This window comes from Excalfactoria chinensis, chromosome 18 (genome assembly GCF_039878825.1).
Source record: "Excalfactoria chinensis isolate bCotChi1 chromosome 18, bCotChi1.hap2, whole genome shotgun sequence".
Classification (NCBI taxonomy): domain Eukaryota; kingdom Metazoa; phylum Chordata; class Aves; order Galliformes; family Phasianidae; genus Excalfactoria; species Excalfactoria chinensis.
In genome coordinates this window covers 7,359,044-7,383,622 of record NC_092842.1, presented here as the reverse complement: position 1 = coordinate 7,383,622, position 24,579 = coordinate 7,359,044, and the positions used below count along the sequence as shown (strand labels likewise).

At 48.0% G+C, this 24,579-nt stretch overlaps 2 protein-coding genes and 1 long non-coding RNA gene across 3 annotated transcripts; 2 read left to right on the top strand and 1 right to left on the bottom strand.

The window, feature by feature from the left end:
• The first annotated feature begins 1,687 nt into the window (after positions 1-1,687).
• Positions 1,688-12,250, top strand: LOC140260393 (uncharacterized). The gene is made up of 3 exons (XR_011905540.1): positions 1,688-1,790; positions 6,806-6,925; positions 11,467-12,250. It is a non-coding gene; the product is annotated as an uncharacterized lncRNA (long non-coding RNA).
• On the bottom strand, positions 2,196-14,068 carry MRRF (mitochondrial ribosome recycling factor). Its single transcript, XM_072352720.1, has 7 exons — positions 13,940-14,068; positions 13,174-13,355; positions 12,270-12,425; positions 10,943-11,061; positions 9,098-9,189; positions 4,345-4,504; positions 2,196-3,267 (listed from the first exon to the last, which is right to left on the bottom strand). Exons 2-7 carry the CDS (start codon positions 13,346-13,348, stop codon positions 3,190-3,192), a joined length of 780 nt encoding a protein of 259 aa, XP_072208821.1. The 5' UTR covers positions 13,349-13,355; positions 13,940-14,068; the 3' UTR covers positions 2,196-3,189.
• RBM18 (RNA binding motif protein 18) lies at positions 14,016-24,559 on the top strand. Its single transcript, XM_072352721.1, has 5 exons — positions 14,016-14,170; positions 18,798-18,924; positions 19,609-19,695; positions 21,486-21,571; positions 22,689-24,559. Exons 1-5 carry the CDS (start codon positions 14,016-14,018, stop codon positions 22,846-22,848), a joined length of 615 nt encoding a protein of 204 aa, XP_072208822.1. The 3' UTR covers positions 22,849-24,559.
• Positions 24,560-24,579: the final 20 nt, after the last annotated feature.

Here is a 24,579-nt window from a genome sequence, read left to right as displayed (position 1 = left end):
GAGTGCTGCATTGCTCACAGGAGCACCAGGATTATTCTTTCGAGGTGAGGGCTCCGCAGCCAAAGGAACCACTGACAGTTTTTCCCTGACTTTCCTACTAAGAGGTCCTTTATGTTTAATTACAGTTTGTTTAAATTAGCCCTGATTGTTAGTGTGGAGTGTGGATTTAAATGTATTTCAATGGTGTTGTTACGTGCCGGTTGGGGCAGTGGGGCTGCCCAGACAGCACATGCCCGGGACAGGCGTCCCGTGTGGGGCTGCCCATGGGGCTGAGCACCCTCCGGCTGTGCTGACCCCATTGGAACAGGGGCTGGCCACCGAGTCCTGGGCTGCAGTGCGTGTCCCTGGCACGCCTCGTGCCCGTGTCCCCACCGTGTCCCGTTCGCACCGGAGCTGTCCTGGGCAGCATCCGCTGCATCGCTCGTGTGCTGACAGCACCGCTGCGGCCCGTTGCTCCCATCGCTGCCCACAGCCAGACCCGCAGCTGAACAAAAGCACATTCCCAGCAGCTGAAGGTGCCATTTTCAGGGCTTGGCTGAGCAAGGAAGTATTTTTTTGATCTCTTAAAATCCCGAATATTATCTGACAGTTTATCTTGTTTCTCGCATCCGTGTCTTTGCAGCAACGCCAGCTCATTTACATGTGTATTGCGCCTGCCTCCACGGGTGCTGAGGTCAATTGAAACTCAAGAAAAGAGGAGAAATTTATGCAAAACTGTTGATTGCATTTGTATGTAATGAAATCATCCAATATTCATCTGACTATAGACTCTAATCTGAAAGGAGAAGTGAAGGACATAAGAGTCACTGGAAAGCAATAATGAGCTTCTGTAGTGATTAAAAAAGCACTTGAGCTTTCTGAAAATCCAGCCAGAAATCGTGTCTAATCAACACGGAATATAGGAGGCAGAGATTACATTGATACATTTTGCAAAGCTCACTGCTGAAAATGTATGCGAGCTGTAAACTCTGACATGCCATCCATGCTCTGTTTTATACAAATCCGGGAGGCACACAATCAGAGCCCGGGCTCATCCCTGGCACAAAGCAATCTCGGTGTCTCTGCTCGATGACTCATAAGGAGCGCAATCACATCTATTTTGAAGAGCAATGTTGTTTTTTAACTGTGTCGAGAGCTTCCAGCTTCCTCCGAGTTTTTCCTGCTGCTCTCTCCCGCTCCGGTTCCTCTCCGCAGCTCTCAGCCATGCTGGTTGCAGGAGCTCGCCCCGCTCCCCTGGCACTGCTGTCCCTGGCACCTGCAGGTGGCTGCTGGGCCACATAGGGGGGTGAGACCTCCAGGAGCCCCCCAGAGTCCACCAGGCAGGGACAGAGGGACCCGATGGGAGGCACTTGGCTCCCAGCACCCAGTTCAAGGGGACTGGCCACAGCCCTCCTCACATCCCACCACCCCGTGAGCCCCCAGGATGCTTCCTGCCACTGCACCCACTCCATTTGGTGGCCAAAACAGCGTCACTGAAATCAGAGCTGCGTCACAGCCGTGTTTTCTAGCTGTGTTCTCTTTTCCTCCTGGGTTGTTCAGCACAGCTGGAGCTCCTCCACCCTCCAATAGCATCAGCTGCAGCTTATCAGCTCTGGGTGCAGCCCAGGCTTCAGCTAACTGAGGGCTTCCTGCTGATGCTGCTGCAGGAAGCGTTTGCTTTTTATTTCTGCTTTCTTCTGTTGCTGTGGTTGGAGCAGGGCTGGCAGCCTGCAGGCCCTGTGGAGCAGCAGCACAGCAGGTTCAGCAGGAGCACCTGGAGCTGCCACTGTGGGCCAACTCATGCGAGCACAGTAAGTGCTGTGTCCATTCTCCTGGGTGCTGGCTGTCTGCACTGTGCTGATGTGTGCCAGGTTGTGCTCTGCTGTGTGTGTGGAAGGTGCCAGGGCTGCAGCTGCTGTTTTTGTCCCTGTCCTGCTGTTTGAGGGCAGGTGTGGCTGCTGTGTTGTTCCCTTGGTGCTGGGGGCAAGGACAGCTAGTGGGTGACGTGGGAACTGTGTTCACTGTCCTGTGCAGATACTTGAGGAGTTCCTCCCTGCAATGAGAAGCTCCTGTGGTGCCCTCCAGGTGTACCCTGCACAGGTACAGGGAAATCCTTCAGCCCTTGGCTGCTGCTGGGATGCAGAGGCTGCAACAACAGCAAAAAAGCCGAGTTGATAAATGTCAAAAGAAATACGGTAATCAGCTGAAAGCAATTTCTGAGCCATGTAACCGCCCTGGGCTCGCCATTTTCCTTTATTCATTTATCATGGTAAGTGCTTTGGCCAAAATACACAAAGCAGAGAAATTGTTGACATGTGGGGCCCTAGCAGAGCAAATCCTTCATCCTTGTCCCCCTCCCCACTGCACACAAACTAACTTTTGGGGAATTGTTTATTTAAGGACTGCAGAGCACTTGGTGCTCTTTGAACCCAACTGCTCTGGGAGAGGGGCTGTGCTGCTGGCCACCACCTTCGCTCCCCCTTGCTGTTGCCTGAAGCTATTTGCTGCTGTTGGGAAGTACCTGCTGGTAACCAAGGGCTGAGGAACATGCTCAGAACCCCGTTCTGCTTCTCCCTCCTTTCCCCTGGCACGTGTCACCAGCAGCACACATGGGCAAACGATGGCTTTGCAAAGCTCCCAGGTTGACTTGGACTTTATTTTGAGCACGAATAAATGACAAGGATCACACCAAGACACCGCTGGGTTTCTCCTCCATGTTGTGTTTTCTTCTACCAACACAGGCTGAGAGTTGTTAGAAATAACAGAGCTGGGCTGCACAGTGGGCCTGAAGCCTGCCGAGGGTCAGAGACATGCAGAAAATGGACCAGTGAGGCAGCCACACATCTGGAGGCTTAAGCTTCAATTCTTGCTGAACTGCTACCCGAAGCAGAGGGCAGTGTTACCTCCTGGGTCACAGCTTCTGCTGTGGGAATCCTTTCAGTAGCCTCCAATTGTCCTTAACGCTTTATTTTTAATCGTACTTCACCTAATTCTGTTGACACTTGAATGAAGAACTTCAGACTTCCCCCCCCCCCTCCCTCCAGTACAATCCGGGACTGGAAATCCCAGCAGCCATGGGGTCCCAGCACCCAGGTCTGGGAGAGCCACCCCTGCCCATCACCTGAGGCTGCCTGGCTGCAGGCTGGGATGGCAGTGGGCACGGGGCAGTCTGTTCTTGCTGGAAGGGAAGTGTGTCCACACGGGTGGTGTTTATCCAAGCAGCTCCTTGGTCTTTGCTGCCAGCAGCTTGTCCATCTCTGCTGCAGCACTGTCTGCCATTTGCTGGATCTGCAGCAACACAGCACAAGTCTGAGTTTTCCTTATGCAAGAGACTTATTGTACAAAGAACTAAGCAACCATCGTTGAAGCTCTGCCCAGTGATTAGGGACTCTGATAACAAGGGATGGATGCAGCAAGCATGTGAACAGTACCAAAATGTGCATTTGGGTGAGTGATGGGTGCACATGCAGACTGAGGTTGGAGCCTTTGGGGCTTTTGTGCACTGCTTCCCCAGTCTGATTAAGATGCGCTCAACTCTCAGGTATACGAGCGTATGACCTTTCCTTATGCTGAAAAATCTGGATGCAGGTGAAAGTTAGATGTGAGACTCTACCTCTACAACAGCAGAAAACCATCTGCCTGCTGTGGGACAACCACCTCCCAGCAGGATTTGGTTACAACAGCGCAGCCATTTTTCCTGCTTGCAGAAATGCTCTCTGTGTCAACGTTTATTTTTGTGAGCACACAGAGAGCAGTTCCGAAGCATTTGCAAGGTGCCTGACTTCAGCTGATAACAAACAAATGGCCAAAAAGGCACAGCCTGCTTTGCAGCCATCAGCTCAGCTGAACACTTAGCTTGTGCCTGAGTTTATGCCCAAGTAATTGACTTTAGTGACATCTGCTCTCGGGGAATTAGGTATGTGCTTAAGTATTTTCCTGAATCAGAGCCAAAAACTCCTAACAAGAGAGAATACTGCTAGCCCTTTCATTAACAACAAACTGGAGCAATCCTTATTAGCACCAGCTGTTTAGTGATGTTCAGGCTCTGTGTGGTACAATGACGGGCGTGGGCAGCTTTGCTCCCCATCAGCTGTGTTGTATAATGACCCCCTGCGCTACGAAAGCTTTTGAGGAAAATTTTGTTTCCCTGTTTAGTTCACAATTGTTCATAAAATAACTTTGGGTTTGAGGTTTAAGCCCCAAATCTCACAAAGCAAAAGCAAACACAGCAGCTGCTGCATACTGCAAAAAGTCAGCCCAGAGTCACCTCATTTCTCAGTGCTGGAGTTCTGTCAGGTGTGGGAAAAATGCTGTCCTTGCCCCACTGAGCCAACAACTGCACTACACTGCAAGGAAGAAACTTACCTGCTTTTCTAGCAGCCAGATGGTGTCCTCAGACACTTTGCTCTTGAACTTCTTCACCTGGTTGATGCTTTTGCTCCTCACCTTTCTCAAGGCTTCTTTGGATTTGTTGGTGGACTGCTTGGCGAGCTTGGCCAGGCTCTCCCTGTGCTCTCTGGTTACCCTATCAGTGAGGAGGAGGAAAACAAAGAACAATGTAATGCATGGCACAGCCAGACTGATGTCCTGCAGTGGGCAGGCCTCCACTCAGCACCCTGTGGGCTGTGCTCAGACCGTGCTGTGCTGTGGCTGCTCACAGAGGGCTTTCATCCCTCTTCAGTCCCCCGAGCAACTCAGCTGTCTCTGTGCAGTGTCTGCCACAGCAACACAGCTCTGCACTGACGGTCTCCAGCCTCGAATGGAAAGTTCCTACTGCAGCCCTGAGCTGAAGGGCTTGGACTGAACACACTTGTTTCGTGGTTGTCACTGCCGTGCCTGAAAGTCATGCTGAAGCATTTAATGTCTTTCTTCTGCTGCCAAAGCATCTGGGGATAGAGGGAAAACCCAGCTCCACACCCGTGATGCAGAGCTGAGAAGTGCAGCTTGCCTGCAAAGCTGTGAGGGAAGTTCTGTCCATCCCTGACCCTCAGTACAGTCTCCGTGCAACAGCCAGAGGTTGAGTTCTGTTCCTGGAAGCCATGGAACTCCTATTGCACTCAACCTTACTGTGACCAGGCCCTTCCACTGACACACCTGGATCACCCTGCGTGACAAGGCAGCACAACCAACAGCTCTGGAGTGAGCAGCTCATACAGAAGGCACACAGAACGCTGGCTGCAGCTCACCCCATGCAGCACTGCTGCTGCACTGCTGGGAGTAAATCCCCAACTCTTCGACCCAAACAGAAACCGCAGTGCAGCAGGAGCCTGAACCCAACTCAGGATGAGCAGACACGTCGTCTGAGCTCCGGTAACGCTCCAGCACCAACAGCCGACTGCTGTCAACAACTGTTGGTGCTCAACAATAATATTTTAACTATTTTTGTGGCTATTGCAGTTCCCACATTACCTTGAGAATGCAAAACACAGCACACTTGCTGGCAAGTCAGCACCCATCTGCTTGCAGAAGATATTGCAAGATAAACGTTTCATATGGGATACTTAGAAATTGGCTGCAATGGCCTGAGTGAGTGGAACACCGAGGCCAAGCTCCTTCCTGCAGAGAGCTGAGGAAGCACGGGGTGAGGGCTCCCCATCAGTGCTCAGTACGGGCTGTGGGAGCTGAGCCTTGTATGGCAAACCCTTGGTGCTCTCCTGTAGCAGATGTTTGCACAGGCACTGACCGCTCCTGAGCACTGCCAGTTATTTCTACCTCAAAGAAGAGAGGAATCATCTTTCCATTAGTTCCATATCCCTAGGAGAGCCGAGAGGCCCAGAGCAGAGACCCGGCACAACCCTGCCAGGGGAAACACTGGGGACAGCATCCGGCACTGCCGAGGGGCCACTGCTCAGAGCAGGCTGCAGCCAGGACCTGGATGTCTGATTGGAAGTGAGCGAGGTTACTCGTGGTTTCCTGTGCATCCCAACATCGATGCCTTTAGGGCTTCTCTGGTTCAGAATCCCAAGCCAGAGGTCCTGTGGCACAGCTCACAGACAGGGGTCCGCAGGAGGTCAGATTCTCAGGCAGCGTTTTGGGAGGGGGAAGGGAAGGAGATCCCTGTCTGCTGAGCTGGGAAGAGGCAGCTGCTGGGTGGCAAGGAGAGCTGCTCTGCTGGGGCTGCCCCTGCTGGGGCCGAGTGCAGCTTGCCTTCACCTCCCTGCTCGTGTTCACCTCTGGTAGATTGCGCTGAGGGTATCGCTCTCCTGCTTGGGGCTGTTGAGCCTTTAAGGAAATGTTTTTGTTTATGCAGGGCTGCCAGATTTCCTATGCTTCTTGGCACAGGGTCACAGCTTTCATGCCTCCTTGTCTGTCTTTATTAACACCAATTCCTTTTTATCACTGCGTAGCGCCGCAGAGGTTCTCAGTGGGTTTTACGTTCCACCCAGACCGTATGTAAATCCTCAGCAATGCTACCAACAGTGCCAGAAACGGACACTTCTTCAGTCTGATGCTGTTTCTGGTTAAGGAATCCATCAACACAAGCCAGGCCCTTGGTTTCTAAGCACAGTTGCTTAATCCTGCCCCCAGATCTGGGACTTGGAGCTGTCTTGAAATGTGTTTGCTTTTCAGTCTAGTAACTGCTGCAGCTGCCCCCTCTTTAGAGCCAAAGTGTGAAGTGGACACGGGGAAGGGCTGCCCACCCCCTGTAGGGATAAGGATGAAGCCCCAGGACCGGCGCTGCCTCTGCAGGTACAGAGCAGTGGGCTCAAACCCTGCCATGTGCCCAGGGCCATCCCACTGTGCACAGCCCACGGAGCACGCAGTGGTGCACGCAGAGCCGTGCGCTGCCCCACAGTAACATCTGCTCTTTTTCTGCCCCAACCAGCAACCGGTGGTTGAAGCACTGCGGCGCTTGGATGCTCCTTTCCCAGCATATGGCATGAGCACACCCGCAGTGAAAACAATGCAGGCCACGTCTGATCTCCAACACAACGCGTTTTTGCGGGTAGGAATAATTTCTGTATCTCAAATGTTAGGAATTTCCTGCAAACGAGAGGGATCAGTTAAAGGAAAGCAGGCTTAACTAGATACTCCGCATGCCTAATTGCAGATAAACATAGGGTGCAAAATATATTATTCAACGAGAAGCGTGAAAGAGACTTATTATGATGAGTGATCTGGAGCGACGCAGCTCAGCTTTGTGCTTTCTTCTCTAAATGAAATTTCTCGAGTCCTTTCTCCTCTCTGTAGGTATCTCTGCGTATTTCTTAAAGGGCAAAGGAAAAAAAAAAGCTCACAATGAGTCATTAAACTTTCAAATGAGTCATCTGGCTTTCAGTAAAACATGTGTAAAAATATTACTGATTTACAAACAATATCCAGTGTAACACAATGGGTCCAAAAAAGATGGATCTAAAAATGAGGCAATACCATAAAAGGCACAAGGTCAGGTCAAACTCGGCCACGAGATCGACCAATACAAGTGTTCCCATGGCTGCTTTTCTTTTCTTTTTTTTTTTTTCTCTTTTTAAACCCTCAGAGAATACTTTTTCTACAAACAAATATTGCCCATGCAGTGCTAGCAACACAAACAGGAGAATGCCTCTGGGAGCGGAGGGGATCCTAGCAGGAAGCAGAAGTAAACAGCAACGCAACCCGTGTGTCTCTAAAACCGCTGCATGTTTGAACTGCAATGCAAAACCTAAACTAACGGAATAAATACCGACAGGCAAACATTCTTAAACGTTCAGTTGAAGTGATCTCAAGCACCGACTTGCGTAGGGCAAAACATGATGTCTGTGTGTGTGTGTCCACCTTATAAGTCCACCTAGAAAGTGGTTTTAAGGAGCAGGGAAAGATCATTTAGGTTTGATTTCACTGTTAATGTGCTTCCCCTCCTGAAAAAATCCATTTCTGCAGGAGCACAACTCACTGTTGTCTCTTAATTTCTGTTGGTTTCCTTGCTCTGCACACCTGCTGTCATTTCAGCAATTTCAGTGCATCTGCCCCAAATCTTTCTGTGATCATGTTTAGAGATCTGAGAAAATGAAACACTTCTGAAAAAGCAATTTGGGGATGTAAAGGGTCCTCCCTTCCAGAACTTGGGCATTTTTCTCCCCTTTGCATTCGAAGGTTTTAAAGATAGAAAATGTTCATCTTGTCTGTAAGGGATGAACTCTGGGCAGTTCTGTTGTCTTAGTGGAGAGGAGCCCATGAGGGTGGAGAGGAGTCCATGATGCGCAGACCTGCAGGGCGCGTTGTGCAGACTGCAAATGGATTGGTCGTGGGGCTCCAGGACTCAGCTGCCAGGGGGAACGGGACCGAGAGCAGAACGGTTCCTCTGCAGAGCAGTGGGCAGCTCATGAGACAGATCTTTCTTGGGAAAAAAAGATCTGCTTTTGATCTGCAGTGTCACAAAAGAAAGTGACAGAATGTAGCTATTTGTTGGAAAAACAGTATTTTTTTTTTTTTTTAAAGATTGGGATTTGTAGTTTCTGAGTTTCCTCCCCTGCAATTCATATTCAAGAATGACCCAAGTGCCCATTAACAATCAAACCACTGCGCAGCAACCCGGGAGCCTCAGCAATTATGAAGATAATGGTGCCCTCCTCCTCTGCCTCCTCTCCTGAGGGATGGGGGAAGGGCAGGGAGCACAGGGGATACAGAAAATCAGCAAATAGAATGATAATGTCGTTCCCTTTACCAACAGCAACAGAAAGCTGCAATTAGACTTCTCTGATCAAAATGCCAGATAAAAATCAAGAGAATTTTCTAAAGTAGATCTAAAGCCCCTCTATTTAAGTAGAGTCACCTCTGCGCAACACAGTGCATGGGGCCTGTGTACACGCAGTGCACGAAGCCCTTCATGGCACTTGTCTGCAGTACCCCAAGGTCTGATCACACCCGTGGTGGCCTCACACCTCTGTATCTGCTCAGGGTGTTACTGAGGGCTCTGTCACTGCCGGTACTGAGCACCCTCAGAATTGTGCATTTACCACCCAAACGTGCTCAGAGCAGGGCTGCTGCCTCTGTCCGCATGCCAGCACACTGCGTGACGCAGTACGAGCAGAGGTGCTGGGCATGGAGCTGCTCCAGGGGGCTGGCTCCATGTAAGGCTCAGCCCTGCTGCATTATCTTGCATAATGATGAACTGAGGGAACCGTGGACTGATACTCACTTAGGAACTGGCACCCGAATTAGTGTCCCATCCACTTCTGGGTTCAGGTTCATTCCGCTCTCCCTTATAGCCTTCATAGCTGCAGCTGTGCTCTGTAAAACAGATCAAAAGGTAAAAAGAATTAGGAAATAATCATTCCCATATGCCAGAACTCTGTCAATAGTTGGCAATCCATCTCCACAGAACATGGAAACATTTACTTCTGTTACCAGTAAGATCAGGAAGTTACATTGGTGTGGAGAGCTTTGATCAAACTGAATGGGAAACTATGGCTGCACTCAGTGTCAGGGTAGCGAGGGTACCAAGGGGGGAGAGGGGAAGGGAAGCAACAACAGAAGAAAACTGTTTTGCTGCTTTGAAACTATTCGAATGGTTTGAGGCAATGCAGAGTGAAACCACAATAAATTCCCAAGGCATGGCCTGACTGTGGCAAAGGAGATGAAAGATTCTCAGCATTTAAAAATTCCAGTTGAATATTTTCCACCAGAAATCACACAGTACCCATTTAGAAATGTTAACTAACTTAACCACTTCAGCACTACAACGTAATCACATTACATCACAGCAGTAGCAGTTGGCTGAGAAGCAGAGCTTGTGCCCAGCTCTATGTTTATTTTACAGCCTATTACTTAGGATTAACTTTTCAAAACTCCATCACAGCTGGCTGATGCTGCTCTGCTTGAAAGGTGAGGTGTGCAGGTTTGCCGGCTAATTGCAAAGTGATCAAAATGCTTCCCCCCCTTGTCTTAGAGCACTGCTGTACCTTCACGGTGTCAAATGTTACGGTTAAATAACAGTTCTGCTGTGAACTCCAACAGTGCTCTGCCAGTTTGTTTCATTCTCTGACACTGACAATAACAAGACTGGGCTGGTCTGCATTCCTTTGGCACTAGCATGGCATTTCCTACAAGGAGCATTGCTAGTTCTGATGTTCTTTCCTATTGTTAACCTGAGCTCCAGGCTACTGCAGAAGATCACACTTATGAAGTTCAGCTTTTATCAACTGAGGCACAAACTAAAGCTCTGCCAATGTTTTGTGAGATACAACTGCCCCACTAAGAAACAAAAGGAGCAGAGGAAATGTGACAAAGGTGATTTCAGCGTGTTAGGACTGTCAGTGTGTTATTCTGTGTACAGAACCTGCTCTGTAGGAAGAAAATGCTCAGTAAAAGCTGCACAGCAAATCCTCTTCTATAATTATTTTCTATCCTAGACTCTTTAGTGATTGGTATTTGCTTTCCAGTGCTAGGAAGTATTGATGATACGCTGTAAGTAACAATATCAAGTGAAAGTGTGTGTAGTGTTATCAAAGAGTTCCATCTGCCCACAAAACAATTATGGTATAAAACAGTTGCATTGAGAGAAATAGCTCCAGCTCAGGTAAAAAAGATCCTTTGGCTTGGGAAGCAAATGCAGGCAATATGTGGGCAATCTGACTCTGTTTCTCATGTACCCATTTCTCTGCCCCCCTCCTGCCTGGATGCAGACAAAGTCATGGTGCGGCTTTTCCAGCGCTCTCACTTGGTGCACTGGCTGATGAGGGTTCTTCATTCTCCCATGTTACACACGCTGGGTACACTTCAGAAAATACTTAGGCATCAAGTGCCTTACACAGGCCTCCTCTGGGACTTTGCCAACGTAACCGGGGAAAGCACGTGGAACTCATGCCATGTGGTGTATAGTCTGCAGCAAAAGACAGCTTGCGTTGGACTAGGGGTGACAGTGCAGTCCAAGCTCTTAGCCAACGTGACTGCTTTTATCTACCTGTTTCTTTGCACAGTATCAACCTGTTTGTTCCCATGGTAGGTACCTCCCCTCGCCACACCTCCCGTAACATGTCCTTACCTCTGGGAAATTGGTCATGTTCACTACAATGAGCTGGGGGGACTTCTGTGAGATCTGCCCCAGCTGGTTGAGTGGAAACTTCCCATCTTTCGTCATGACAATGATGTGGTCAAGGGCCCCTCAAAAGAACCAAACACATGGGAACGTCAGCACGACACTGCAGTTCGGGATGATGCTGTAGTATAAATACAGTGCCCTATTTTCCCTCCATTGTGCAAAATACGGATGTTATAAAAGAAAAAAATGATGTATTTTTTCAGCCTTCAGGTGCTGTTCGTGTTTGTACATCCCTTGGGGCACTTGTAAAATATTTCAACATTAGGGCACAAAAACATGAAAAGAAAACTTTCGTTTCTGTTACTAGAATGGGAAAACATAACAAAGATTGTTAAGAATTAAGAGGAAATAATTATTTTTTTAATGCTTAGAATTTAAAGGAGATCAAGATGTTGTGATAAAAGTCAAGAAAATTACTGCCTTGAATTTAGCAATGTTCCCTTAAACTCCTCTTTTTTTTTTCCCAGGTCCCCAGAGGAGGTGCTCTCCACTACTTCATTTAAAGTATTCTGTTTCTCCCTGAGCTACTCTTAATCCGCTCTCTCATTTCTGCTGCAAAATGTTAACAGACCAACAGGCACACGGGACAGGAGATACTTTATCAGCGCAGTTATAAAAAATGCCTACAGCTAAAATAAATAGTTAAGAGACTGAGCTACATGTTCCAGCTCTACAAAAGACTGCAGAGCCTCTGCCAGAGCTGGAGTGGTGGATGATTCAAATTTGGTCATTGTTTAATATTACACTTTATCCCTGAAACCTGATACTACTTAAAAATACATATGTTCCGAGTGTTATAGTAACTGTAGCTTAGTCAAACATATTCACGATCCTTCCTGAAACACGCAATTCACTCGGCGAATAAAGCTTGTAAAGGTCAGTAACCACAGAGATGCATAGCAAAAAAAAGTTTGTACACGTCAGACACCAGTCTGATGGCAATTTCCAAAAGGCTAATTTAATGGCAATTGGATTTTTCCTGCCCTACTGCACCATTAGCTGACAACCTGCTTCTTCATCACATCTGCAAACAGTTCAGTTAGACACTTTTGACATCTCCCACTTAGAAAAGCTATTTCCAGGAAGCTATTAACAAAAATGGATTCTTCCTGGTCAAGCTCAGGGTGAAGAGAGCCTTTAGTCAGCGATGTCAAGGTTGTAGTAATTGGGTGCCCAGTGTATAACTCGATAAAATCAATTTTGGAAAAAAAAACAACAACCCCGAATGCTGAGTTCCAGCAGCAGAGCATTGTACAAGGGATGCACCAACCTTGTGAGGTTCTGACATTGAGATTTCTGTTGAAATCTTCTTTCAGAGCTTCTACCACTGCCTGCATGTCCGCGTTGGTTTCCTCCAAATTGATAATATCCTCAACCAAGGCAGCGCTGATGTTCACTTTGGCTTGTGTCTGCCCTTTACCTTTAGCTGCACATTACACAGACAAGTAATTTCAGTTTCTCACAATACTCAATTACTGCATTAGTGAATCATAGAATCATAGAATTACCCAGGTTGGAAAAGACCTTGAAGATCATCAAGTCCAACCACAGCCTAACCAGTACCCCATCTCTAAAAAACCTCTGCTAAATCATATCCCTGAGCACCACATCCAAACGGCTCTTAAACACATCCAGGGATGGCGATTCAACCACCGCCCTGGGGAGCCCATTCCAGTCCCTAACCATGTGTATCCCATTCCAGTCCCTAACCATGTCTATCCCATTCCAGTCCCTAACCACCCTTTCTGTAAAGAAGTTCTTCCTAATATCCAACCTGAACTTGCCCTGGCGCAACTTGAGGCCATTTCCCCTTGTCCTGTCACTTGTCACTAGTGAGAAGAGACCTGCCCCACTCTCACTGTAAGAACCTTTCAGGTACTGGAAGACGGCAATAAGGTCTCCCCTCAGCCTCCTCTTCCTCAGACTGAACAGAATGAAGACTGTCGTTAGATTCAGAGTTGAGTCTAAGATAAACAGAGATCCTTCAGTGAGTAATAAACCCAACAATTTAGAGCACAAACCAAAATAGATGTGAAGGTCGTATTGCATGCACCAGCTCTAGCTGGGACTGCAATGATAGCCATAAACTGCCCTGGTGCAACAGCAGCTCCCTGAGATCGGTATCTGGCATCACATACAAGGATTGCAAACACTGCTGGACACTGCTGCTTTACCTTTTTTGGTAGCCAGTGGCCTGGCCAGCAGCAGGGGGTGTGTGCAGTGCCTGCAGCCATCCAGGAGCAGCGCTGTGCAGCGCAATGGGGGCTGTGGCAGCTGCCTCACCACTGCGAGAGAAGAGCAATGAAGCAGGGAGTGCAGGTGCCTAAAGCATCGTAACGCCATAGCCATCGGTTACCTGTAAAGGGAAGAAGCAGGCAGGTCAGTGTGCTAAAAGGAAAAGGCTTCAAGCCTGAGGTGTGTGTGTGTGTATCTGTGTGTGTATCTGTGTGTGTATCTGTGTGTGTATCTGTGTGTATGCCAGCAGTCAGCACTACGGGGCTGGCTGTTTGCGCACCGGTTAACCAGAACTTTGATTTCTACCACCCAAGGATGGAGGCCCCGAAGCCCTCAAGCACCTCATGCACCTCACGCTCCCGTTACTGAGCAGCATTGCTCTAAGGCTGTGTCCGGCCCTGACTGCTGCTCCGCGCTTCACACCCGGCGGCGAACCACGCGGCATCCCGCAGCCCGGCATGTGCGCGGAAGCCCCGCCCCCACGCCAGACCCCGCCCCCTCATAGGCCCCGCCCCCCGCGCTCGGCCCGGCCCGGCCCGGCCCCTTCTCCCGCGGACGCCCCGCCCGTCGTGGTTCCCGGAGCGGCCGTTCCGCCCCGCTGTGGTGCGGCGCTGTGGGCGGCACAGCGCGGTCCGAACGGAGCCGGGCAGGGCCGGGAACCGGGAGCGACAAAAGAGGAGGGCGCGTGCCCGCCGCACCGCTCACCGTCGCGCCGAGCAGCCGTCATCAAGCTGCGCCCGCTCCGTGACGTCATCGATGGGCGCCAAGGGCGGAGCGAGGCATGCGCGAAGCCGGGGATGGTGAGGGGCGGCCTCCCGCCGCCATGGAGCCGGAGCGACAGGCGTTACCGCTGGAGAACGCCGCCATCCTGTCCGAGGGCGCCCTGCAGGACGGGCACCGCCTGTGGATCGGCAACCTCGACCCCAAGATCACCGAGTGAGCGGGCGGGCGGGCGTTTAACCTTGTGGCTGTGTGGGCCCCGCGGTACCGCCCCGCGTCCCCCCGTGGAGCCGCGGCGTTCCCGTTCCCGGCGGCCCCTCCTCCCGGCACCCGTCCCCTTCCCCTCCCGGGCTGCCCTCCCTGCTCTCCCCGCACTCGCTCGCCGTCACGCTCTGCTGTCAGCCCGCCCGGTGTGGGCGGTAGGGCCGTGGCTGAGCCCCGTTCCACGACGGGGAGCCCGAGGGTTCCGTCTGTTGTCGTGTGCTGTCGGTGGGGGGGGCAGGCACTGCAGTGCGCGCCTCGTATCTCCCCCTGCAGAGAACGACCTCCTCAGCCTGCCCTCGGACTGCAGAACTACGGCAGGGTTTGCTGCCAGTATTTGGATGGTCGCTGGGAAGCAGCAAACCCACACAGAGCAACGCAGGGTTTATACTTGTCTAAAAACAAGCGTTTTTCATTAACTATTATACGTGCAATCCCACAGTACTTTTTCTCCTTCCATCTTTATGTGTGTGCGGGTGCCAGGGTTCTGTTCTAAATGTGGTTCATCTTAGCAGAGCAGTTCCCTGCGAGCCTCTTCATGGAATCATTCATGCTTTGTGCTTTACAGCCATTCAGCTTTGGCTGCTTTTGCATTAATTACTGTTTCTATCCCACAGCTCTGTTTCTCTGGTTTGTCCGCATCCACTGACCAGGTGCAATCAGATATGGGACTTAGTGGGTGTGTTTGCAGGTCCTTGGGGATTCAGGAGGTCAGGCTGGTGCACGGAGAAAACTGTGTGTGTTTGTGAATGCATCACATCCTTCACGTTTTGGGGTTAATGGTGTTTTTGGAGATGCTTTCAGTCTGTTTCTCTGAATGTAGGCCAGGAAAGCAGCAGCTTTGTGTGAAATTATTCCATACCTTCGAACGTTTCAGGTTTGCCCAGCAATGGGTGACAGTGCTTGTGTTGCCCAAGACAGGGTTGTATTTCTGGCTTAAGACTCACATCCTGCTCTTGGTTCTGCTTTAGCGATGTTGTCATGGTTTTGTTGTCTGTGCTCCACTGAAAAAAATACGCTGTGATCTGTCTCATTATGAAGAAAATAAAGGAAATTCCTTTTAATGCATAATAATGTCAGTGTAGGGAGAGTCATGTTTCTGTATCAGTTCAGTACATTCTTATCAATCAGCCTGACCCTCACTTTCTTATCCAAGGGCTCACAGCTCTGTTCGTGCTTGCTTGTCTGAATAATCCCTGTTGAGCTTACTAATTGCATGACTAAAAACACATACCTGAAAGCTAAATAGCTGTTTCTTCATTTGCTCTTTTATCTGATTTTAAAGGTTTGCCCCTGCAATTTTCACGTTAGATTTATTTAAGATGGAGAAAAGTTGATTGGTTGTTAGTAGGGTTAATAACTGGTTGTGACTTTCTTGAGCAGAAATGAGTTCAGAAAGTCTTGAATTAATCCAAGACTTCCATTTAGAGAGCAACCTATAACTGCAATCAAGCACTGGGGAGTTAATAGGTAACGTATACATTTGAGTGCAAGCTGTGGTAATAGGAATTCATGAATGTAGGGCTGCCTACAAATTACAGCCTGTAAGCTGGTGGCTTATGGGAGGTTATTGCGCTGAGCAGCTGTGACTCAAATGGGAGTCTCCAAGGGTGTCAGATGTTGTCATACCTTCTTGTTAGGGTTTGATGCATCTTCTGGTGGGCTAGCTTCCCTGCTAGTAGTGTTTACTTGGATTACTTCTTTTATCTAGCATCCCAAGAAGTGTTCTACATAAGGCAGCAGATAGTGTCGGGGGTTGCAGCTTCTTAGCAGCTGGAAGGAGGCAAGCTGGCACCACATGTCCACACAGCCAGCTGTGGTGTAGGATGTAATGTGTAGGCAGTTCCAGTGCTGAACAATCCCTGCTTTGGGTTCTGCTGCAGCAGGGTGTGAGGGGGGCAGTGGGCGCTCAGCTTCTGGTATCACTGAGCAGGGATTCCTATGCTCCCTGCTGTCACTGCCGGCATGGCCTGGTGCAGCACTTGTCCCCTGGTGGGCTGGGAGATGCTTTGTGCTGCGCCCTTTGCTCACATCACTGCTTTGTGACTTCTGTTGCACCTCCTGCATGGCACGTGGAGTAGAACTGCCTCCTCTGCTAATCCCTGTGTGTAAAGCCTTTGGAGGCTTAAATTTTTGTCCACCCAAATTGCGGCACTTCCAGTACTGCAGCTGTACTTATGTTATCTGGTTTCTAGTAGCCTTTGAATGACTGTTAATTACCTGCAGGTATGAAATAGTGGATGTTCAGCTTCCTTGGCTGTTCAGCTGCTTGTCTACAATCTCATCTAGATGAGTCTCACCTTGAAAACAATGTGTGCATGAGTTGTTGTTACAGACTCCTACTGACTCCCAGTGGGGCAAAATTCTTTGCAATAATAGGTTTAGCATGTGGCCGGTACCTTTGCAGTATCCTTGGGATAGCATTGTTCAGAGGAAGCCTTGCCTGTGTTTGAATAGCACTCAGGGTGCCAGGAGGAAGACTGGAGGAAAAGGAAATGGGGGAGCTGCGGGTTTGTCTTGCATTCACATCAGATGACAGGAAGTGGAAATTGAGGTTGGCTGTGGTGATCTTTGGGGCCACATCTGTGTGAATAACTCTTAAGCTCTGGATAAGCAGTCACTGCCATGATAAAGCTTTTTACACGTTTACACTTCTTCAGTAAACATATAAACATCTCAAGTTTTTCGTGACAGGTCTTCCTTCAGTGCTGAAGTTATCTTTGCTCAGGGATAACAGTCACGTTTCTCTTAATGCCTCGCTGTATTAACAACACATTGTAATCAAAGCCTGGAACTTCTGGTTACACACAGCTTCATTCAGAGCCATTCCTTGCAGAGAAGATAGCTTGCATTGCTAAGAATTGCATCTGTGGCTTGGAAGTCATGCTTGTATCGTCTAGATCTAAAGATTCTGAATGAAATTGGCTCCATAGGTTGCTTCCAAACTCTTCTAGTAAAATGCTTTTTAAAGGAATGACTACGACTTGCTGACAAGGAAGCAGAAATGCGTTATTTGTTGGTCACAGTGCTTCCAGGGTTGGGAGTTGGAGCCAACAACACAAATTGTTCCTTTGGCAGAGTAGTTGCAGGGGTTTGCTGTTGTTGTGTAACAAAATGTGGTGAGGATCATCGCTGCCCTTCCCGTGACTCTGTAATTGCAGGAGAAGGGAACCTGGCCCTCCCGCATCACTGGGCTGAACGCCTGCTGTACCTTCACCTCTCTGAAAGTGCACATCCTGAACGTTCACTGTGACTGTCCTGCAAGATGACTCACGTTCCTGGAACTTTCTTGCCTGCCTCCTGAAGCTTAACAAAGGGCGATCTCTTGTTTCGAACATCCTATCGGGCTTTATTAGGAAAAGTATTGTCTGCTTGGACTGTCCCTGAAGTTACCTGATGTGTTTGGTGTCTTGGGACACTGCTGATTGCTTGCACTGGGACATGCCCTGTTCTGGCCAGTGCCTGCTGGTTCATGTGCAGTAGGAGTTACCCTGACAAGCTTCCAGGGCTCTGAGCATTCTCTCATCCGGGAAGCTGGGAATTGGGCTTAGGCTGCCTGGCTCACTAACTAACACTGTACTGCTAATTGGGTGAAGTTGAGTCCTAAGATCCCCTTATTAAACCCTCAGACAATTCCTAATCTCTGGGTTGGGCCAACTGGTGAAATAGTGACAGGTGTCATTTGCCTGCTAGGTCAGTTGGCAGTATTAAACAATTGGATTGAGGGAACCAAAAAGCTGCAAGGAACTTTCAAGGTTAGATGTGTATGTACAACAAACGTGCTCCTTGTTTTACACTGCTTAGTGCGCCAAGTGCTAAGTGCACAACTTTAGTTCAGCTTTTCCCATTTGTTTTTTTCATTTAAAAAGCACACTCCGTGCTGAATGGCAGGAGTGTCTGACTGCTGTGCGCGTGTCACCAGAAAGCTGGCTGAGCCAGGGACGCTTAATTTTGCCTGATCCATGCTGAGATCTGTCTGGTGCTGTTTCCACCTGGTCTGCTGTCAGCTCCTGGATGCGGTTCTGCTCATTCTGCCTTCCTGCTTCTCAGCTCCTCCAGACAGGTGGGAACAGGGCTGTATTTTCAGCCATGTCCTTATCAGCATCGTGATACAGCTTGGCACAGGGAAGGTATGGGTGCAGCAGTGCCTGTGCAGGGACAGGGAGGGCAGCAAGGACTGCAGGTGCTGAGGGAACTGCTTGTGCATAGAGAGGGAGCAGAGGAGATGGAGCTTCAGACTGTCAGGGCTGGAGAGGGCCAGTGTTTATGCTTGGAAGTAAAAGACAAGAGGCAAAGTCCTGCAGCCCCCTGGGTGCCATTACATCGTTGTCCAAAAAACCTGCACGCTCTTCAGCTGGCACTGCTGGGAGGAAGGCTTTGTGCTTTGGGGTTTAGGGCTGTCACTGATGAGGCCGGGCAGCTCAGAGTCGTGGTTGTGTAATGGGTGCCCACCTCTGCATATATCTGGGAATTGGTACGTGACTGAACTGAACCATTTGTGTTACTGAGCTTGAAATGCACGAGTCTGTCTCCGTACTTTCAAACTACTGAAAGGTGCCATATGTCTTTTTTTCCCCCTCAGGTACCACCTTCTCAAACTCCTTCAGAAGTTTGGCAAAGTAAAGCAATTTGATTTTCTCTTTCACAAATCTGGAGCCTTGGAGGGGCAGCCGAGGGGTTACTGCTTTGTGAACTTTGAAACCAAACAGGTACGTTGCTTTTTTGTTTTAAGGGAGTAGCTTCTTTCCCCGTCTCTTTTATGTCAATATGAAGCTGAAACAGGAAGGGATACGTGAAATACCTAGACTACAGAAACCACGAGTGTGTCAGAAGAGCTGTGACACAGCACTCGAGGTCTAAAAGCTCTACTGGAATGATTATTCATAACCAGGTGGAGCAGCATTGGAACGTGCGAGTGTCCCCAGAAGTGAGGTTTCACTGCTTAGTCTGGATAGGACCAAGAGGATAACGTCCCAAGCAGACATTAACAAGATCTGCCATTAGTGTAGGGTATTAATGGGGCATGTAGCCACTGTAAGAAATGGCAGTGTTTCTAGAGAAGCTGGTGTGGCACAGAGCTCTGTCAGCATGCTGTTCCAATAGCTTCTGCATTTGATTTTTTTCAGAACTTGTGATCATCTTCCCCATTTCCTCCCTGCAACAACTGAAAGAATCTGCCCTGCTGGTTTATAAAAGTCTGATTGCTCAGATGGGTGTGGGAGTCTTCCAAGTATTCCTGGGTTGGGATACAATGGGATAAACGTTCTTTACAGACAGTTAGCTTTACTTCCAGAGGACTGATTTACAAAGAGAAAAGGGTCTTTACATCTGAGACGGTTATGACTGAAGACTTGGTTTGTTTATTGAACTGTCTTCCTGTGCATCCTGTGCAGGAAGCAGAAAAGGCGATCCAGTGTCTCAATGGGAAGCTGGCCCTTTCCAAGAAGTTGGTGGTGCGGTGGGCGCACGCACAAGTCAAGGTAAGCCTGTTGCTGTAGATAAAAATTAGCTTGCAAAGTCAAAACATCTTAATATTAAGGAACAATTCTTGTGAAGGCTGTCTTAGCCTGGCAAGATAATATCAGTCCGTTCTAGGAAATAACTCCCATGGAAACAGCATGGACAATATACCACTTCTCGTATCCTCCTTAACTAGCTGAATTAGCTGTGAATGAGAACAGGCTGTTTAACCTGATGTTCTTTGTAAAGGTGCATCTAATCAGAGCTCTGTGAACTCTAAATTTCTGTTTTTCAGCTTTTCCCAAACTTAGTGAATGATTGGCTGAACGATTGTATCCTTCCCTTTGTGGTTTTGCACCCTTTTGGATTGGAGATGCATGGAAATTCCCAACTATTAAGTGCTCTGTAACTTTGTTCCACTTCTGAAAGCACTTATCTGGCAGCAGCTGTAATTATTCCTGACTTGTAAAGCAAGGTGTTTCACTTCTAAACTAAATACCATCTTATTGTTTGCTCTACTGAATAAAACATCAAGTTTTTATCATTCACTTGAGTGCCTTCTGCAACATCCTTGTTTTAACACCTCTGAATTCTTGTCCTGTTTCTCAGGCAGTTATTGACTCCAGCAACTGATATAAAGCAACTTAGTTTGAATAACTGTCTGTAGAGAGAGAGTTTTGGGGGGAAGACAGAGGAGGGTGCTTATTGTTATTTACCTTTGAGTAATGTGATTTTAACCCACATTGATTATCCTGTAGTCAATGTGCTCCTCTCTTTTTTTAATTGAGTATAACAATGCATTTGTTTTGGAATCATGAAGAAAATGGGGAGGGGAGGGAGGCAGGAAAGAAAAAGGAAAAGCAGGTATCTTTCTTAAAGGAGACCATGTTGTTTTAATTATTGGCTTTGAAGGCTCCAGGGCTTTGTCAGCACATCAGAACTTGTGCAAATCCAGTCTCCATTTTCTCAAGCTCTGCAGCTACTGGAGCACCATGTGCTTCCGGATGCCTGACAAGCGATCCATAAAAGGAGCTTCAGCTGGGGGAGAGTGTCTGCTCAGCTGGGAGTTCAGCAGGGTAGCTCAGTGCGCAGCCAGCCAGGGGATGGGGGAGAACATACATAAATAATCAGTTCAGTTCGCATGGCATTTTATAATCTGTGAATGGAAAGATTTAACGACACAAAACCTTATTGCAGCAACTGTTTATTTTAGGCAGTGACAGCACCGTGTTAAGTAGCTCTAAGATGAGCAGCCAAGGCTTACTAGACACTGTCAATTTGAGCAACCCTGCTGAAAAACAAATCTGAGTTTGTGCCAAGCGAAACAAGGAAGCAGAATGCTGTGAATAGTTCAGGAGGCCCATTGCCCACTGAGGAGGCAGACTAACAAGCTGCTTTTCACAGAAAGGAGATGGTTCACAACTGATCCGGAGTGTGTTTCTCTTCCGTCACTGCATAATTCTGAGTAGCTGTGTGCTTTGGTTGTCTTCTCACTCTGAACAATGTCTGTATAAACAGTGTAGTGATGCAGTACTGTGAAATTTAGCATCCTTGTCTTAGATAGGAACAGAAAGCAATAAAACAGGATAAGATGTAAGGATCTGCAGTATCAGGGTCCATGTTATCATGGTGGTACTCAACAGATGTGGTTAGAATTTGTTGTGGTGTTTGGCCATCAAAATCAAATCCTTCATAGTGAAAGATTCGCCAAATATGAGGTCATATTAATTCAAATTTAAAATGTATCTGTCAGCAGATGTTTTTGTTCATGACTCCAGTTTTACCTTGAATACTGGTCTTCCATTTGCAGAGATACGATCATAATAAGAATGAGAAGATTCTTCCAATCAGTCTGGAGCCATCGTCCAGCACGGAGCCACCCCAGTCCAACCTGAGGTAGGAGATGGAGCGGGTGAGAGGTGACCAAACTGTGGGAGCGGTGGGGAACAGACACCTTAGATTTCAGTAGGGTCAAGAACTGTTATCTTTGTACTAAAAGTCCGACCTGCAGATGGGCCCTACATGAAATGAGCTCCTTAAGACTTGATGTTCATTTTCTAACATACTAAACTGCTAGGAAATGTGAAGGAGAAGAGATAAGGAGAGGAATTGGAGCGTGCAACGCTTGAGTTTGTTTAGCCAGAATGTGCTTTGTACTTCTTCATATGAACCTCAGTGAGAGGTGTTGTGCTGTGCTAATTTCATTAAGTGATACTTATGAGCAAGAATTTCCTTCATAACAGTGAGAGATTAAAACAAAATATTTCCATTAAATTAAAAAAATAAAAAGGTACCATGCTAGGAAATACTGAACAGAGAGACTCCAATCATGCAGACTGTTAGCTACGTCACTGGTACGATGGAGTAGTTTTAGTGGGGATGGATGCTGAAGGAAGCTGCAGCGGAGAAGGGAACGTTCCTCAGTCCATACCCTGCAAGAACTGTGGATAACAAACCTCCCAGGAATTCGGGGTGTAACCTTGGAGAGCGTCTCCCTCTGGGATAAACTTTGGTAATGTTGAAATAATGTTTCTTCCTGACTCAATTAGAACCTGGGGTTTTCCCATCCCAAATGGTCTTGTAGCTGCGAGGAAGTCTGGCTTTCATTTCTCTGCTGTTTCCAACAGCCTTGACTGAGCTACTGCACATGCTCAGACTGTTTGAAATGACATCATTTCAGATGATGTAGGAAGCCTCGTTGTGTGCTTGTCTAGCTTAGAATTCTCAAGAAAGTGCTGAGTAGGTGCAAGGACGGTTATTTTGCAGTGCTGTGTTGTATCATGGAGGTCCTTTCCTAAGCAAATCTGTACTGAGGTTTTGAATGAAATGGTGTGGGCCTTAAGCAGTAGATTCCTGCTTCCTGGTTTCACACTGATGGAGGCAGTGATGGGGGCTGCCCAGCTGCTCCTGGGGTAAATGGGAATTCCAGTGTCAGCAGAATCTCTGGATTGCTGTCAGTGTGATTCTGTGCTAAGATTAAGCTCAATTTCTCTTCTGTTTTTCCTCTTTTCAGCGTCAGTGCAAAAATAAAGGCCATTGAAGCCAAGCTGAAAATGATGGCAGAAAATCCAGACGCAGAATATCCAGCAGCGCCTGTCTATTCTTACTTCAAACCGCCAGAAAAGAAAAGGACTACTCCTTATTCCAGAGCAGCCTGGAAATCTAGAAGATGATGCTTATTGAATGGATGGTGGTAGCAAGAAACACTGCTTTGTATGCCTGGAATCCTCCAATGCTTTTGTACTTTGTAGGGTGAGAAGGATGCTCCACCTGAGCACAGCGCCGCCGTACATGGCAGTGTTTGTGACACTCTGGGTGGCCTGCTGGGTGCTCTTTGTTGCCTGCGTAGCTTCACAGCTGAGTGCTGTTACAAAAAGTAGGTTCCATTCAAAGCCTCTGATGAACATGCAGACAACCTCTGGATAGCTTGCATTCATTAGCAAGATTAGAGACAGCAACCAGTGAAGCACATCCAGAAATACTCTGATTACTTTTTAAAGTCTTTTTAAACAAAAGGTATTCCAATTTGTGTTTTTAATGGAGGGGGAAACACCTGCTTTTGATTAACATTCTGTAGTTACCAAGGAAAACTTTTTCATCTCAATAAAACTCATTTTAAATAGACTTTGCAACACTTAGTAACCGTGCATGCAATATTTTGTGTGCACCAAGCCAAATTTATTTTGCATGTTTATTTGCTGGCTTTGTAAGTCGTGGCACAGCACAGGTGTTCTCAGTGTCCGTTGGGCTGTAGGCATGTGCCTCTGCGTTTGCATTGGGGTAAGTTACACACCAGTGGGCTCTGTCCTGTGCCATGAGCTTCACAGTGCAGCAATGGCATCTCTAATATTTGTGTTCAGGATCCCCCTGTTAGTGGTAGCTGTTCATAAACCAGATGTGACAGTGTGAGAATAAGGCTGCAGCCTCAGAGCCATCTGTCAATCATGTGGCCTCAGCGTTTGCCCACCACACCAACCAGTCTGACCTTTATCTTCTTGACTGGCTGGTGGAGGTTTCTCAATGTGATTAAAGTGGCACAAGTAATTATGGCAGCGCTGGCTCTGCTGCCTGCTGAGGCTCACCCATACAAGGCTTAGGGGTCTCATGGAAGGCATTTTGCTGACATCATTGATCTGCAGCTCATTCTTCTCTCTGAACGTTCTGTGCAAAATTAAAAGATCTGAGGAAGGGCCACCCTGGCAGTGTTTCCTCCTTCGTGCACGTGGGACGTTGGGAATGTGTGCACTCAGGTGCAGTATGTGCTGATTGAGTCTGCTTTCTCATGTCCTTTCATTAGCGAGCCTTTAGCCAACCTGTCGCTCTTGAGTTGCTTCTGCAAACTGGCAAACAGCACGAAAGTGACTTTGGAACAGCCCACCTCTCCTGAGCACAGGTGCTGCTCACTTGTATAGTGAAGTCGGGCTTGTATTCCCAAAGCAGCACACCTGCCTTTGAGTGCACAGCATGCTTCCTGCTCCCAAACTTAGCCCCCAGAACGAAGCTGTGCATGTGTACGGTGGATAGATTGAAAGCCTGAATTGCTGGGAAGTAGGTCTTGTACCATTAGATACTTGCTTTCTAATTTTCTTTGGGTACCTGAGTAAAAAGAAAGTATGGTTTGGAGTTTGTCCCTGTGAATGTCTGTAACGCCCATTTGCGTTCCTCTGTGAGCAGCCTGTTTTGTTCTTACACGTGTTACCATTTGTAGTCCTTAGGATGCGCATCTGCATTATTTCAAACCAGTTCTGTTTTTAATAGGAATGTAGAAAATGCCTGAATCGGGGTGAGGTGTGTGGTGGCGTTCCCTTCAGAACCATATTTTGATATTTATTTGTATTTAAATTAAACTCGTTGGAATTCTTACGGCTCTAAATAAACGTTTAAAATGCATGTTTTTCCTCCAG

Coding starts and splice junctions, on each gene's coding strand:
- MRRF (XM_072352720.1), bottom strand. CDS start 13,348: ATGGCTATGGCGTTACGATGCTTTAGGCACCTGCACTCCCTGCTTCAT. Junction 9,190..10,942: donor ACATGACCAATTTCCCAGAG/GTAAGGACATGT, acceptor TCTGTTTTACAG/AGCACAGCTGCAGCTATGAA. Junction 4,505..9,097: donor ATTCGGGTGCCAGTTCCTAA/GTGAGTATCAGT, acceptor CCTCACTGATAG/GGTAACCAGAGAGCACAGGG.
- RBM18 (XM_072352721.1), top strand. CDS start 14,016: ATGCGCGAAGCCGGGGATGGTGAGGGGCGGCCTCCCGCCGCCATGGAG. Junction 14,171..18,797: donor CTCGACCCCAAGATCACCGA/GTGAGCGGGCGG, acceptor TTTCCCCCTCAG/GTACCACCTTCTCAAACTCC. Junction 18,925..19,608: donor TGAACTTTGAAACCAAACAG/GTACGTTGCTTT, acceptor CATCCTGTGCAG/GAAGCAGAAAAGGCGATCCA.